This window comes from Bufo gargarizans, chromosome 6 (genome assembly GCF_014858855.1).
Source record: "Bufo gargarizans isolate SCDJY-AF-19 chromosome 6, ASM1485885v1, whole genome shotgun sequence".
Lineage (NCBI taxonomy): Eukaryota > Metazoa > Chordata > Amphibia > Anura > Bufonidae > Bufo > Bufo gargarizans.
The window spans coordinates 325,345,279-325,361,961 of record NC_058085.1 but is presented as its reverse complement, the minus strand read 5'-3'; the positions used below and the strand labels follow the sequence as shown (position 1 = coordinate 325,361,961).

General features: G+C 43.6%; 1 protein-coding gene across 1 annotated transcript; it reads right to left on the bottom strand.

The window, feature by feature from the left end:
• Positions 1–7,247: 7,247 nt before the first annotated feature.
• On the bottom strand, positions 7,248–13,604 carry LOC122939827 (calcium homeostasis modulator protein 1-like). Its single transcript, XM_044296004.1, has 2 exons — positions 13,056–13,604; positions 7,248–7,736 (listed from the first exon to the last, which is right to left on the bottom strand). The coding sequence occupies exons 1-2, from the start codon at positions 13,602–13,604 to the stop codon at positions 7,248–7,250; spliced, it is 1,038 nt and encodes a 345-aa protein (XP_044151939.1).
• Between the last annotated feature and the right edge of the window lie 3,079 nt (positions 13,605–16,683).

The window sequence follows — 16,683 nt, the reverse complement described above, 5'->3', positions numbered from 1 at the left end:
TAAGCTCAGAGATCAGCTATAAGGAGCCGTTAGCTAAACTAAGATAATCTCAAGGCTGTACAGAGAAAAGGGCTAAAAAATTGTAATGAAGACCAATTGAAAAATATGACTTTTAGCTTAAAATTAGTACAATCCAATGATATAAAATTGCCCCAATGGTGTACATAGCCTTTAAAATATACTTTTCATTATATTTGCTAAAGCCTGGCATACAAGTGCTTTGTCAGGCTTCAGTAGAGCGTTCACAGGCAGCAGGAGTGATGTCATATCTGCTCCTGCTGCCTATGCCCACTCTACTGAAGCCTAACATAGCACCGGTATGCCAGGCTTTAACGAGCAGAGCTGGTACAGACAGGAGCAATGCTGCGCTATGGAGTTCCTGCCTGTATAGCCTCAAGGAGAGAGTCTGTACTTTCATACACAGATCTGTATGGATTCTAAAGCGCGAATAAGCACCTGAACTTCAAAGTAAAAAAAAAAAGTACATTGCAAATATTATTGTTTGACCATTTCTATAAGCCTAAATAAAGTGAATATGAAAGTTTAGGTACACTCTAAGGTCTCCTTCTCCTGCCTGCTCTCTGTAAGAATTGGGGAAACTCTTGGCCTGAAACAGTATATACAGTATTAGGCTTGAAAAAATGGAAAGAGAGACAAGCCGCCGCAGGAAGAGGCTTCTTACAGTGTCTCTGTAACTCATGCTGTGAGCATGCTGTGAGAATGGAGGGAGGAAGGGGTTTTGTCATGATCAATGTGGGTGAAAAACTCCACACTAAACACAGGAGGGAAGGGGAACAGTAACTGGGCCTGGAAACTAGGGAAGAAACAGGTCACATCCTAAACAACCCTAATCGGGGCCCTAACAACTTATCAATATGAATAGACCTTGAAGGTAGGAATATTCACATGCTGGATACCTAGGCCCTTATATCCCTATAAGACCCTGGAATGAGGTTACGACCAGAGAAAACCCATTCCTCCCCAGATGGAGAAATGGAAGTCTCTGTCTCAGACCCAGATACAAACAACAGGGAATATAACAAACACAATACAATAAGAAAAGACAAGACTGATCTGAAAGTAGAAAACTGTCAGCTCCAGAAGCACCACAGAGTACAACCGACCAGCTGGTTAGAAGGCAGGAAGAAAATCTATAAACTGCACCTCCAAGAGTGAGAAGCGGCTACTTATGGGAAAGGTAATTTACCAACAAGCAACACCTGAAGCAAGGAGTAGGGCATTCACCAAAACACAGACACAATAAGATCCACAGTGAACTTGCCAATTTAACCCAAGAGTTGACAGTCTCTCCGATCTCCTGGTACCTGCCACGGGAACGTCCGTGACAGGTTTCTATATCTGAGCATATGTGTAAAACTGTTTAATTAGGGGCAGGAGGGGATAGACATCTAATTGGTTCAGAGCATATAGTACAGCTCTGACATCACAGCAAGAAAAGACTGTTGAACATGTATGGTGGTAGAAAATGAAATGATGTAGAGAGAAGGATAGGACTCAAAATATTCTGGGTAAAGCTACTTTCACACTAGTGTTAATAATGTCAATGGGGTAAAAAACGCAACTGATCCAAAATGCATTCTGTTCCATTCTCATACCGGAGAGCAAACCACAGCATGTTGTAGTTTGCTTTCCGTCCTGGGATGCGGAGCAAGACGGATCCGTTTTCTCGGACACAATAGAAAACGGATCAGTCCCCCATTGACTTTCAAAGGTGTTCAAGACGAATCTGTCATGACTATAGAAAACATAATACAACCGGATCCGTTCACGACGGATGCATGCGGTTGTATTATTGTAACAGAAGCGTTTTTGCAGATCCATGACGGATCCGCAAAAAGCACTAATGTGAAAGTAGCCTAAACATTTCTGGAAGCATTATGTCTGATATTCATCTAACTAAAGAAGATTGTGATTGTGGTTTTGTAAGGGTAGGCACTCTTTTAATGTTTACCTATTTGCAGAAAAGATGCCTCATTGTGCAGTACCCCAGTACAGAGGGTAAGCTGCAAATGGTTTGTTATGATATGTATTGTTGTGTTATGTAATGTACACCCAGCATGACATGGTATGGTTGGCAGGGACAGCGTTAATCAGGAGTGGGCAGGTTTTGCCTTTCTGTCTACAGTTATAGACCAGTGGATGTAATGTAGAATATAGGGAGTGAGTGAGGAGAGAGGAAGCAACTATTGTGCTTCTGCTCCTTAGGCCTCAGGATCCAGACACTAATTCTCTGAGAGAGTTACTGCTTCTGCTACAGAAAGAGACAAAGAAGAAAGAGATAAGAACTTAGAAACTGCATGGCCAAGCATAGGAGTCAGCAAAGTGACCTGTAATTACAGCTATCCAGATGTTGCTGCTTATGAGGGACTAAAGTTAAGACAACCATCACACTTAACCACGCCCTGACCAGACATACCTCTAAAGACCTGCATCCCGCAGTGGACACCACAGCCACAATTCCCAGATTACAGATGTTAGTCAGAGATTCAAGAGACTTTAACAAGATAGTATATCAAGAATGCTAGCCACCATATTTCGCCATCTTGGAAAAGGATTTGCACTGTGTACAGATTATTGTTGGATATACTACAACTCCTATTTTGCACTCAAGTGAAAAGAGACATATATTTTACCTCTGGCATGGTTTCTTGACTCCTACCACATTATACGCAGGCCGTGGCACTACTACACCTCCTGCCAGGCACCCATATAACCACCAACATCAAGGGCACCCCAAACTACCATTAGACAGGAACCCCAACTACAGGTGGTGCCTTGAGGAAAAAAAGGGTGAACTCCCCTCTCACTGCAACGGCCCTAGGGAAACCACCGCAACATATCCTATAGTCAGAGCCACAATCACTCCCACCTTCTGCATCGCTCTTCAGGAGCTTGCTGCAATTGCATTTTTGTAAAGTTTTTGTCTGCCATAAAAATGTCAGATTAAGGGCACCGGCTGTGGGGCTGCCACATGCAGCTCGTGACCCCATTCACTCCATGGTGCTTCCGTAGGGTTCCGTTCTGTGGTACCTTTCCGCATCACATTTCTGGATATGCAGACCCATTCAAGTGAATGGGCCCGCATCCATGATATGGAATGCACACGGCCGGTGCCCCCTGTATTGCGGACCCGCTGTATGCGGGCCGTAATATGGCAACGGTCGTGTGAATAAGCCCTAAGGGCCCATTCACACAAACATATGGGTTCCATTGCCATATTGCGGACCGCATATGCGGATTCGCAATAAACGGACACCATTCCGTGTGCATTCCGCATCACGGATGCGGACCCATTCACTTGAATGGGTCCGCAAATCCGGAGATGCGGAATGGTGCGGAACAGAATGAAAACCGACAGAAGCACTACGGAGTGCTTCTGTGGGATTCCGTTCTGTACTTCCGTTCCGCACAAAGATATAGAACATGTCCTATCTTTTTGCGAAACAGAGGGATGCGGACCCATTCAAGTTGAATGGGTCTGGATCCATGCCGGAGGCCTCACGAACGTTCTCCGTGCATTGCGGACCGCAAATTGAGGCCCCAATGCACGGAACGGAACCCATATGTTCGTGTGAACAAGCCCTGAGAACACTAGTCAGTTCCCTGAAATTGTAGCTGAAAGGGTATTATGGCCTGGAATGTTATTAGCCCTGGAGGATTGGTTTGTTTTTCAAGATGTTCAAGTTCACAGGTGTGTTCTATTACATTTTTTTAAAATCATGTTTGGAAAACAACAAAAGTACTTTTCTTAACATTGCCGTTTGCATCATTTGAGTGCAACATCAAGTCGGTAGATTTTGGATGGTATAATATTTGGGATTTACCTATAGTTTCATTTATAACCTCCGGCACTCCAGCTGTTCCGGAACTACAACTCCCAGAATGATTAATTCACTTCCATGGGGAGCAGGAGAACAGCCAAGCATGTTTGCATGCTGAGGGTTGTAGTTTCATAGCAGCTGGAGTGGCAAAGGTTGCTGATCCCTGGTATAGTGGCTTTGCTGACATACTGCAGCTCAGCTCAAATTCCCTTTCCATCTACAACTTTAATTATGAAAAGGTAACACGGGAAGATTTGTAGATCCCTGTTGATATATGCAGGGTGAGAATAGCCATCTGCTTTGTATGGAAGAACCAAACAAAACTTTGATAAAACCCAAGTCAAGTTACTTTTCCACCACTTACACTGACAATAAACATGAGATTTGACATGAGATGTCAAATCTTTTCTTTCTGTGAGATCCGTAGACAGGCGCCGACCTCCACTTAAAGGGGTTCTGCACCTTCATTTAACTGATGATCTATCCTCTGGATAGATCATCAGCTTCTGATCGGCGGGGGTCCGACACCCGGGACCCCCGCCGATCAGCTGTTTGAGAAGGCAGCGGCGCTCCAGCAGCGCCGCGGCGTTCTCACTGTTTACCGCCGGGCCGCCCGCCCACTGACGTCACGACTTGTATCAACTAGCGTGGGCGCGGCTAAGCTCCATTCAAGTGAACAGAGCTTAGCCGCGCCCGCTCTAGTTGATACAAGTCGTGACGTCAGTGGGCGGGCGGCCCGGCGGTAAACAGTGAGAAGGCCGCGGTGCTGCTGGAGCGCCGCTGCCTTCTCAAACAGCTGATCGGCGGGGGTCCTGGGTGTCGGACCCCCACCGATCAGAAGCTGATGATCTATCCACAGGATAGATCATCAGTTAAATGAAGGTGCAGAACCCCTTTAACTTTGGCAGATCCAACGGCGCTTCTAAATGTAAGACAGCTTCATTGCTGTCTTACATTTAGACCATTTTATTTCCCTAAACCAGGCGTAGAAAATGATGAATGAGACAGGCCTGCTGGCCCTTCCTCGCTCATGCCATGCCTACTTTTTTAGACCTGGTGTGAGCAAGGTGAAGTCACAGAAAATACATAGGTGTATTTCTGTTTAATAAATGACTCCCATTGTGTCTATGATGGACCATAGATTGCTGGCAGTTCCCATGGAAATTGGCTTGATCGGTCAACAGATCTCTTGTCTATAGCTGTCCGTGTCCAGTGCTCAACCCATTCCACCATAAACAGGGATACTTGGTCCAGTCCAGCCATGTGCTCATGCTTATTTTAGTGGGGATGGGAAACATCTCTTGGCATAAGAGAATCAAGCATTTTGAAATACAACATGCTCGATCCTCATCTGTGTAGTGGGGGACAGTTTGGAGGTCCCCTATAAACATTAGACTGTTTTCAGATCAGCAAATGCTGTTTGCTGGGAGACTGCAATGAAAAAGTTCTTGCTTATGGCAACTAGAACTGTACATACATGACCAAGATTTTAAAAGTTTTCATGTTGCAGATAAAAGGTACTTCTTAAATAGCATTTGTCAGCATGATCAACCCTAGCAACGCTGAGTGCAATGACCCCCCTGTCTTCCAATATATAATTTGGGAGAAAATACTGCTATATTTTTATGCTATTAAAAGCACCAAGGGGCAGACCTAGCCCCTCGGAGCACTGATTCACCTCTACCTTTCAGTTTTTCTCCCTTAGGGCTCGTTCACACAAACATTTTTTAGCGTTCCATATACAGGCCGTTTTTTGCATTCTGTATACGGTCCGTATACGGAACCATTCATTTCAATGGTTCCGCAAAAAAAAACTAAATGTACTTCATATGCATTCCGTTTCCGTATTTCAGTTTTTTCGCTCCGTTGAAAGATAGAACATGTCCTATTATTGCCCGCAAATCACGTTCCGTGGCTCCATTGAAGTCAACTGGTCCACAAAATAAACGGAACACATACGGAAATGCATCCGTATGTCTTCCTTATCCGTTCCTTTTTTGCGGAACCATCTATTGAAAATGTTATGCCCAGCCCAATTTTTTCTATGTAATTACTGTATACTGTATATGCCATACGGAAAAACAGAACAGAAACGGAGACAAAAAAATGGAACAACGGATCTGTGAAAAACGGCCCGCAAAACACTGAAAAAGACATACGGTCAGTGTGAACGAGCCCTTACTCGCATAGATTGGCAGGGTCTAGCATCATCACTGTTCCGACGCCTGGCCCTGGAATCTAGCACATGCACTTACAAGTGTTCAATAGGCGCATGCGCAGTAGACCTCATTCACCTGTCCCCACTTCTGAGATACAAGGGTTGATCATGCTGACAGATTCTCTTTAAAGGGAACCTGTCACCAGGATTTTGTGTATAGAGCTGAGGACATGAGTTGCTAGATGACCGCTAGCACATCCGCAATACCCAGTCCCCAAAGCTCTGTGTGCTTTTATTGTGTAAAAAAACCGATTTGATACATATGAAAATTAACATAAAAGAGTTATATCTTACTTGTGTGACTAGAGAAGAGTCATATTTTCAAGCTCTGACTCATCTCAGGTTAATTTGCATATGTATCAAATCGCCTTTTTTTAACACAATAAAAGCACACAGAGCTATGGGGACTGGGTATTGCAGATGTGCTAGCGGCCATCTAGCAGCCCATGTCCTCAGCTCTATACACAAAATCCCGGTGACAGGTTCCCTTTAATAATAATTATACGGTGTAGGGAGCAAAACAACAAATGCTACTTTTTTCTTTTATTTATTTTGTGTTTCATTGTATTATATGTATCCAAAAGTCCTTCATAGTTTCAAAGTCCTTTACTTTACAGTTAAATAAAAAAAAACATGAGTTCAGGCACCAATATGAGAAAAATAAGTCACAAAACCTCATATTCCACAATATGCTCTCTCTCCGTAATACTGATGAAAATATTTTTCATATTACACTTTTTCCCATAAAAAGCTTCTACCACTGAAAGCCATTGGATATAGTGGCTTAGACATCTTAAGGATAGAGTATTACTACTATTGGAGCTGCCTGCCTCGAGTCTTCTAGGCTCCATGTGTAATTGAACGGATTTACCAATGGATGTTCTCTTTCTTGAACGTCTGTTGTTCCAAAAAACCTGTCACATAGAATTGATTGGCAGTGGTTTCCCTAGTAGAACCTCAAGGAATGTCAACTCATTGCAATATATATCAACATCCTTTAGTTTTTTGCTGTTTCTCACATAAAATGCTCTTGATGTAAGACGCACTGTAGAGATTATTCCCAGAGAACGTGCTAAGTTCTTTCCCCCTTTGTTCCTTATCTTAATTTCCAGTGGTCTTCAAAGCAGCAGTTATTTTTGCAGCTTAGTCGTTTACCTAGTATTCATCTCGTCTTCTTTTCCACTCTTTTAAACTTTGCTGTAGTAAGTTATGATTTCCTTCTTGGGTCCGTTTAAATTATTCAATTCTTCACCATTTTGAATGTATCCATTCCCGTTTTGGTGTTCATATGAATTCAGATTGAGAGGGGGTTTACATTTGTGCCAGTTCTTTAGAAGGGTGTTCATTGTCCCCTGGCTGGTGACTCCGAGGAGTTTATCTGTTTCGTCCTGCTCTGATGATCTTTCGGATTTTTCAGATTTTTCCGATTTTTCTAATATGTGGGCATGCCCCATGTTAAAATCTTTATTGATGTTCTCAAAGAACTGTTGAATGCACAATTTTGCAAAGCTTTTCGCGTGTTCTGTGCAGGTCTCATCGAAGAGTTTTCTTTCTATGTCAATATAGTGAGACCAATATTTGCTTTTTAGAAAAGCAGCTTGTGTAAAGCAGGGTCGAATGGCTCTCACAAGAAAGGCCAGGAAAGTCATCAGTAGGACGAAGGTCCAGCCAACTGCCTAGAAGAAAATAGAAAGTAGTTTCGTTAAATTTAGTTTTTCAATTAGAACTCTGTTTACTTTATAAATGAATTAAAGGGAACCTGTCACCGGGATTTTGGGTATAGAGCTGAGGACATGGGTTGCTAGATGGCCGTAAGCACATCCGCAATACCCAGTCCCCATAGCTCTGTGTGCTTTTATTGTGTAAAAAAAACAATTTGATACATATGCAAATGAACCTGAGATGAGTCCTGTATGTGAGATGAGTCAGGGACAGGACTCATCTCAGGGTAATTTGCATATGTATCAAATAGTTTTTTTTACACAATAAAAGCACACAGAGCTATGGGGACTGGGTATTGCGGATGTGCTAGCGGCCATCTAGCAACCCATGTCCTCAGCTCTATACCCAAAATCCCGGTGACAGGTTCCCTTTAAGAATGAGATTGTGGCAGCAGGAGCTTTCATGGTGGGTCAAATAATAGCTGTTGATATTTGTGAATTACATTGAGGATAGCTTTATCTACGAGGCAACCCAGGTGGCTGCTTAGATCCCTATGGTACTGCCAAAGCCTCTGCATTTTCATTTGCGATACTGACATAGAAATATTATGGAAGAATTGCCTATAATCCAGATGCGAATAGATCAAAAATGCTGATAGAACAGGTTTTTGGTATAGAGCTGCAAAATGATAAGGGGAATGTCTCAAACTGGTATGCCAAAACTGGCAAAGTCTACTTTCACACTTGCATTTTTGCCTGATCCGGCAGGGTTCAGAAAAAACGCTTCTGTTTCTGATAATACAACCGTCTGCGTCTGTTATGAACGGATCCGGTTGTATTATCTTTAAAATAGCCAAGACGGATCATTGCATGAACACCGTTGAAAGTCAATGGATGCCGGATCCGTTTTCTATTGTGTCCGAGAAAACAGATCCAGCACCATTGACTTGCATTGTATGTCATGCCGGATCTGTTTTGCTCCGCATCCCATGCCACACAGAAAACCGCAGCTTGCTCAGGCTTCCCCTCTGGCGTGGGAACGCAAGCGAACGGAATGGAAAGCATTAGGATGCATTCCGTTCTGTTCAGTTTTGTCCCCATTGACAATGAATGGGGACAAAATGGAAACGTTTTTCTCCCGTATTGAGATCCTCTGCCGGATTTAAATACCAGAAAAGTTAAACGCAGGTGTGAAAGTAGCCAAAGAAAAGTTACAAATTTTAGTGCAAGTCCAAGCACGTCCGCTATTCCGCTATACGATGTACAGCACTGTGCTTGGAAAGCTGCTGGGACCTGGTGAGCGCGGTGGCTCTCTGATACATCTGATGGCGGGGGTGAGGATTGGTCATTATTATCAATTCCTATATAATACCTTTACATATCAGATTTTGGGACTATCGGTAGGTAGAGACAGAGTACTGCTGTTTCTGGTGCACAGGAGGGCAGAGATCCTCCTAATTTATTAAGGTGTCTGCCTCTTAATAAATTAGGCGACTCTCACGCCAGTGCAGGAAGATCAAGATTGGTGTGTGGGTATGCCATTTTTGATAAATGTTCCAGAATGTGCGACATTTGATCATTTTGGTGCAAAGTAAGTCAGTACAGACTCCTACTTCATATATTACACTATATTACTGTTTCTAGAAAACATGGCCTGGCACAGGAAGAAGTGTCCCCTGGGTGGCTTCCTTTTGACGTCTCCCTGCCCAACTTGGCTTCATTGGCATTTCTCTCTCTCTGTATATAAAAATAGAGAGAGACATTAAGTTGGGCATAGAGAAGCCAAAGTAGAGCCACCCAGTGGGCACTCTTCCCCATGCCAGCCTCTTTGCAAAACTGTTTCCCCAAAAGCTCCACTATTTCACCAAATAAAACATAGGGGGAGACTTTTCCTTTAGCATTTTTGAAGTCAGTTTTGCAGGAGTCTGTCTTGTGTAATTTGTATCAGTTTTATCAAATGTTGCATTATGTTTGATAAATTTGGTCTCAAAATCTAATACTTCTGTCTTGAGATGTTACTCCACTTTCTTCGCCAACGAAAATAAGCCTAACATTTTGCAAACTTGTACCACTTTTTGAAGTAAGAATTCTGGAGTGCAGCCCCCACATAGTTTTTTGTAATGAGGCAGTGTGTGAATGGGAGTCTAACAAATACATTGTAATAACTGACCAGTAAAAAATGCTATACGTCCTCTCCACTAATTCTTTCATTTGTTTTTAGAAATAAAAAAAATAGTCAATAGCAAAAAAGGAGATTAGGAGTTAGCATGTCAGTTCTGCTCTAAGCTGTTTTTTATTTTAGACAGACTGATTTCTAGGCAGCATATACTTTCTAAGGCGACTTTCACACTAGCGTTAATATTTTCCGGTATTAAGATCCTATTACTACGCTTCCATTTTGTCCCCATTCATTGTCAATGGGGACAAAATGTAACTGAAGGAATGCATTTTGGAGCATTCCGTTCTATTCCGCTCCAAAATACATTCCTTTCCGTTCTCATACCGGAGAGCAAACCGCAGCATGCTGCGGTTTGCTTTCCGTCCTGGGATGCGGAGCAAGACGTCAATGGGGACTGATCCGTTTTCTCTGACACAATCTAAAACAATAAAAAATGACTTTCAATGGAGTTCATGACTATAGTAAAGATAATACAACCGGATCCGTTCATAACGGATGCAGATGGTTGTATTATCAGTAACGGAAGCGTTTTTGCTGAACCCTGCCGGATCCAGTAAAAACGCTGGTGTGAAAGTAGTCTTAAAGGTACAAATCTTTAAAGGGAGTTTTTCACCAAATATGACCATTACAGACCACTCAGATCAGGTTCTGCATTACTTTCCCCAGATTACTATGGTATCTTTCATATTGCAGTCCATTGCCGATTTGCGCCAAAAAAACACTTTTATACCATTTGGTAATTAGGTTCTGAAGGTGCCCAGGGGCGACGTTCATGCGGCCGGTGCCAAGGCCCCTCTGCGCTTTGCTTACCAAACCCCTCCTCTTTCACCCCTCTTGCCCGGCCTTGTTTAATCTGATTACCTCCTCCTCTCTGTCTGAAATCCCGTGCCTCCACCGGCTGGATCGGGTTGCACAGGCTGGCGCATGTGCATTGAAAGTCCCTGTTCCTCTGCCCACAATGGGCAATGCAGTGCGCACGCGCCGGGAATGTGTGGAGCGGAGGCGAGGACGTGGGACTTCAGACAGAGAGGAGGAGGTAATCAGATTAAACAAGGGCGGGCCAGAGGGGTGAAAGAGAAGGGGTTTGGTAAGCAAAGCGCAGAGGGGCCTGGGCACCGGCCGCATGAACGCCGCCCCTGGGCACCTTCAGAACCGAATTACCAAATGGTATAAAAGTGTTTTTTGGAGAAAATCGGCGATGGACTGCAATATGGAAGGTACCATAGTAATCTGGGGAAAGTAATGGAGAGCCTGATCTGAGTGGTCTGTAATGGTCATATTCGGTGAAAGACTCCCTTTAAATGTGAATTTCAGGCATCTTATTAATAACCAGTCTTTATCAGATTACTTATGTCTTCATTTCAAGTGCAGAGAAGGGCCAATAAATTTGGGAATATGCGATTAAAGCTCCACTTTGATAAGTCCAGGCAGTAAAAACATCATCACACCTGGCCTGAAAATCAAAGTGCAGAGAGAGTGGAGAGAGAGAGCAGTCTCTAGGTGTAATGACAACGCCCCCGTTGCTCCTAGAGGATAATTTCCATAAAACAAAACATAATTTTTCTCAGGAATGTGGCCACATATGAACATGGGACCCACACAGATGCCTTCAGCTTCCAAGCACACATGTAACAGGTCAGCCAGTGTCATAGGTACAAACCTGCTGACAGATGCCTTTTAAAATGGTATTACAGTATTAGATAAAACAAGACTCAGGCCTCTTTCACACGTCCATGTCTGTGATGACATCTGTGACAAGATGGTCACTGGTTCAGCTGTGATGGATCCATGTTTGGTCCATGTGTCCTTTTTTGACCTCCGTGTGCCACCTGTATTTAACGTGTACTGCTAGGCTGGGAATTAACTTCCAGAGCATCTTCTCTAGCAACGATCCGTGAACACCATAGACCAAACATGGACGACATCAGTATTGTGTCTGTGGTTTTCATGGACCCAAAGACTATAATGTGCGTGAATGATCTGCAATCACAGACAATTTAGGGCATGCTTCCGTGGTGTCACCATGTACCTACAGTCCGTGGAAAACCACTGATGTGTGACTACACATATTAAAGTTAGCAGGGACGTGTGCTGTACATGGAGAGCACAGACGGCACATGTCTGATTCACAGACGTATGAAAGAAGCCTTAGAAAGAACGAGATTAGAAAAAAAGACACTTTTTGCATACGTTTTTCTTATGTTAGGCTATGGACATATTTGGTGTATACATTACAGTGAGCAAAGCCTAAAAGTGGCCAGTATCTGCCTCCTGTAGATCACTTGACCTTAGGTAGAGATGCTCATCTATTTTCCATTTATCTACCTATGCATATATTTGCACATATCATTAGAGATGAGCGAATTTCTTAAACGTTCGATTCGGCTGATTTGCCAAATTTCACAAAAACATTTGCTTTACTTCGTCACAAAGCGCATTTTTTTGTAAGTAGCGGGTAAAATAACAGAGAACTGCGATAGCGCCGCCCCCGTCATTGTGCCACTCAGATGCCACGTTCATACATGATCGCGGCACCTGAGGGTAAAATTAACTGTAAAAAATAAAATTTAATCAAACTTACCGCCTCCATTTGCTCGCGGCAACAGGCCGGCCGCCGCCGCCATCTTGCTTGAAGATCTCGGCCAAAATCCTGTGTGGCACGAGATTACGTCATCAAGCCGGCTGGCGTGGTGACGTACGTATGACGTCATAACGACGGCCAGTGTGATGATGTAATCTCACGCCGCACAGGATTTCAGCTGAGATCTTCAAGCAAGATGGCGGTGACCGGACCGCCGCGAGCAAATGGGGGTGGTACTATTTCAGGTTAAATTGATTCGCTGACACGAAGCATGAGGAAATTCTGCTTCTATGCGAATGCAATTTATCCTTAAATTCGGATTGAATTCCACTTCGTGGGATTCGATTTGCTCATCTCTACATATCATATACTGTCATTTGATTCAGAATATGGGAACCTATATATATATATATATATATATATATTCTCCCCTTTATAGGGGCATTTTGCCCACCTTACAGAATGTGACATAGAAAATTCTATTGTATTGGGACCAGTATGTATGTTACAAACAGGTTAAGAACAGAAAATAACTCGCCACCATATTGTATAGCCTTTATGTAGCATATCTTACCTGTGAGATACATCTCAGATATCTCGATGCCACTTCTTGTGGGATAATATCATGTCCATCATAAATGTCCTTACAGGGGATCCTGGCAAGTATTCGCTTAATTTCCTTCTCAGTCAGGTCGATTCCGGTCGTGTTTCCCAGTTTGTCAATAGGTACTGAGGTGCTAAAGGCACATATAAAGCATTCGCCATGTAATAAGGTGACGGAGATCCACACGGCCGGGGCAATTAGAGCACGTTGTGTCATTGAGCAGAACATGTAACGCAGTACAGCCGCATCTTTTTGTCTCATGCCCGTTGGTCTCCTCCATTCTTCTGCCAGCATGGAGATATTATTGTTCATAACAAATCCAAGTAAAAATAATACAATAGGCGGTACACACAAAACACCCATGGCATAAGACAAGTTGTAGCTCGGAAGGCATGGGCAGTTGAAGTCAAATGTCGTGTATAGCTGGGCACTCGCAAGTGCCATAATACCACATATTCCATTCATGAAGGACTCTTGGTTGGCTTGCAGAAATTGGAAGATCATGCGAAATTTATCCATTTTGAGGCTTTTTTTATTTCTTCAAATAAGCAGACTGTTTGCCCGTTGCGTTTTAAGGCTTTCTCCAATTATCATCCACGACAGGAAGGGCTAGTTTTGGAAGATAGGATCTTTTACCTGTTCTAAAGTCTTCTGTCTTTTCTATTCTTTAAAAATCTCGCCTGCTGCTCAATCCATTCAGCTTGATGTTTTATTAAAAAATATATCTGTGGTTATAGAAAATACATTTGGTTTAGTCCCTTCTGCAGTCGGTGTACAATCTCAGCTTTTCTCTGAAATCTATTACATGTGAAGCTGTTTGCATATGCTTCTGTGACGTCCTCACTCCCACAGAGAGTGGCCCATCCTTCAACACACCTATGCAAAAGTGAGGTGGCCAGAGAGCAGAAAGCTGCCTGCAGAATAACTTGTTCTCTCCTTTCTACTGAGCTTAATCAGTTTTTACTGGGAAATAATTAGTTAACAATCATCTTCTGCAGGGTCAGACATTATAGGGTTCGGCCAAGTGCCTGTGCTATACCTTACTTTTATTACTAGGTACTTTGTATTGAATTGTCTTGAAACTTTGTTGAGATAGCACTTTTTATACATGAGGCAGAATGGATTAAAAAAGCAGCATTACCCACAGTGCCGCATCTGCCATGAGGTGAGATGGGCATCTTGCCTTAGGTGGAGGCACACCTGCCTTTGAGGGGGGGGCGGTAGTATGCAGTAGTATGCCTATGGCCCCCATCCCTGCCGTTCAGCCTCATAGGGAGGCCACTGTGTCCTGTCATTTGTGATCATGTGATTGTTCCAGCTGAGACCCACCACAGAAGGGGGGCACTACAGGGGGCACTACAGGGAAGGCATTATAATACAGGACAGAGCGTCACCGGGGGCATTATAATACGAGGTCACTACAAGGGTGGACTATAATAGATGCTGGAGCACCAAAGGGGGTATCATAATACAGGAGTCACTACAGAGGGGGCATTATAATACAGGTTCGAGCACTACAGGAGTCATTATAATACAGGGGGCACTACAGGGGGTATTATAATACAGGGGGCATCAAAATACAGGGGGCATTATAATACAGGGGGCACTACAGGGGGCATTATAATACAGGGAGCACTACAGGGGGCATTATAATACAGGGAGCACTACAGGGGGCATTATAATACAGGTTGGAGCACTACAGGGGGCATTATAATACAGGGGGCACTACAGGGGGCATTATAATACAGGTTGGAGCACTACAGGGGGCATTATAATACAGGGGTCACTACAGGGGGCATTATAATACAGGGGGCACTACAGTGCCAATGGTACATCGGACAGACAAAAAGAGAAGTGCTGGATTGCATGAATGAAGGTACTAATCTGGCAGAAAATAAACAGAAGATTGCTATTATATGAGACTAGATGGATAATAAGAATGGAGACGCTATATCCTAAAGGGTTAAACTAAGTTTGCAATTTTTAGGTATTTCTAAGATCTGTATCTCAGTAACTGGTTTTAAATGTAACATAAATATTTTATGTAAGTCCGTGAAGCTATTCATGAATATATGTAAATGTGAAATGATGATGGAAAGAGATTGTATTTAAAGCGCATGGTTACAACCCCCAGGCACGCATGATTAAGGGGGCGTGACGTCGTGCAGCACGGGGTAGCAATCAGTTCAGCGCTCTCAGGATTACTATGCATTGTAGCGATTTATTTATCGATTATTAAATAAAAGGACTGAAAAATACAAGCAAAGCTTCAAAAGAGTGAGTATTATCTATACCTCCCCAAATAACCTTTTGAATAAGGGCTCATGCACACGACCGTATGTATTTTAAGGTCCGCAAAAAACTGATCCGAATCCGCAAAAAATACGGATGATGTCCGTGTGCATTCCGTATTTTGCTGAACTGAAACAGCTGGCCCTTCGGCTACATGCACACGACTGTTGTGTGTTTTGCGGTCTGCAAATTGCAGATCCGCAAAACACGGATGGCGTCCGTGTGCGTTCCGCAATTTGCCTAATGGCGCAGACAGCCATTAATATAACTGCCTATTCTTGTCCGCAAAACTGACAAGAATAGGACAGGTTATATTCTTTTTTTGCAGACCATGGAACGAAGCAACGGATGCGGACAGCACACGGAGTGTTGTCCGCATCTTTTGCGGCCCCATCGAAGTGAATGGGTCCGCATCCAAGCCGCAAAAACTGCAGCTCGGATGTGGACCAAAACAACGGTCGTGTGCATGAGGCCTTTATAGAACAGTCCTATCCTTGTCCGTAATGCGGACAATAATACACATGTTTTAAACGGAGTAACTTCCGTTTTTTGGCGGACCCATTGAAATGAATGGTTCCGTATACGGTAAAGAAAAACAGAACGGACACGGAAAAAAAAATACGTTCGTTTGCAGGAGCCCTAAGACTAATACGACTGAGTGAATTATGCGGATATAACTGTGGCGCCTGAGTGAGGTTCGGAATCAGCTCGTGGTGTACTTACTACAGGTGGAGCAACAGTTGGTGAGTGAACAGTAATTCCAGACACACATTTTTTCTCAGCTGCAGTGGCACGTCTTCCCCCCCAGGAGCAGGAGTGACGGCGCTTGTGACACAGCAAATTCTAACAAATGTTTTAAGCAAATTACTGAGAATGTTCTGGAGCCTTTGTTCATTTTCATAAACCTCTTTGCTGTTTGCATGGGAATTATACATTTCCGATTCCCTCTTGTAGCCAGGAAGTCAAGCAAGCACTTGCTGGTATGCCAGGTTTAAGAATACATTTTAAGGCCTCCTGCACACGAACGTGTGCGCCCCGTGGCCGCAATGCACGAGCACAGTCAGTGGGGCAGCCGCAGCGGATCGCGGACCCATTCACTTTAATGGGTTCGCGATCCGGTCGTTCTGCAAAAAGATAGGACATGTTCTATCTTTTTGCGGAACGGAAGTACGGGACAAAACCCCTCGGAAGCACTCCGTAGTGCTTCCGTAGGGTTACAGTTCCGTGCTTCCGTTCCCCACCATTCCGCATCTTCGGATTTGCGGTCCCAATGAAGTGAATGGGTCCGCATCCGTGATGCGAAATG

Coding starts and splice junctions, on each gene's coding strand:
- LOC122939827 (XM_044296004.1), bottom strand. CDS start 13,604: ATGGATAAATTTCGCATGATCTTCCAATTTCTGCAAGCCAACCAAGAG. Junction 7,737..13,055: donor ATCTGAGATGTATCTCACAG/GTAAGATATGCT, acceptor ATTTTCTTCTAG/GCAGTTGGCTGGACCTTCGT.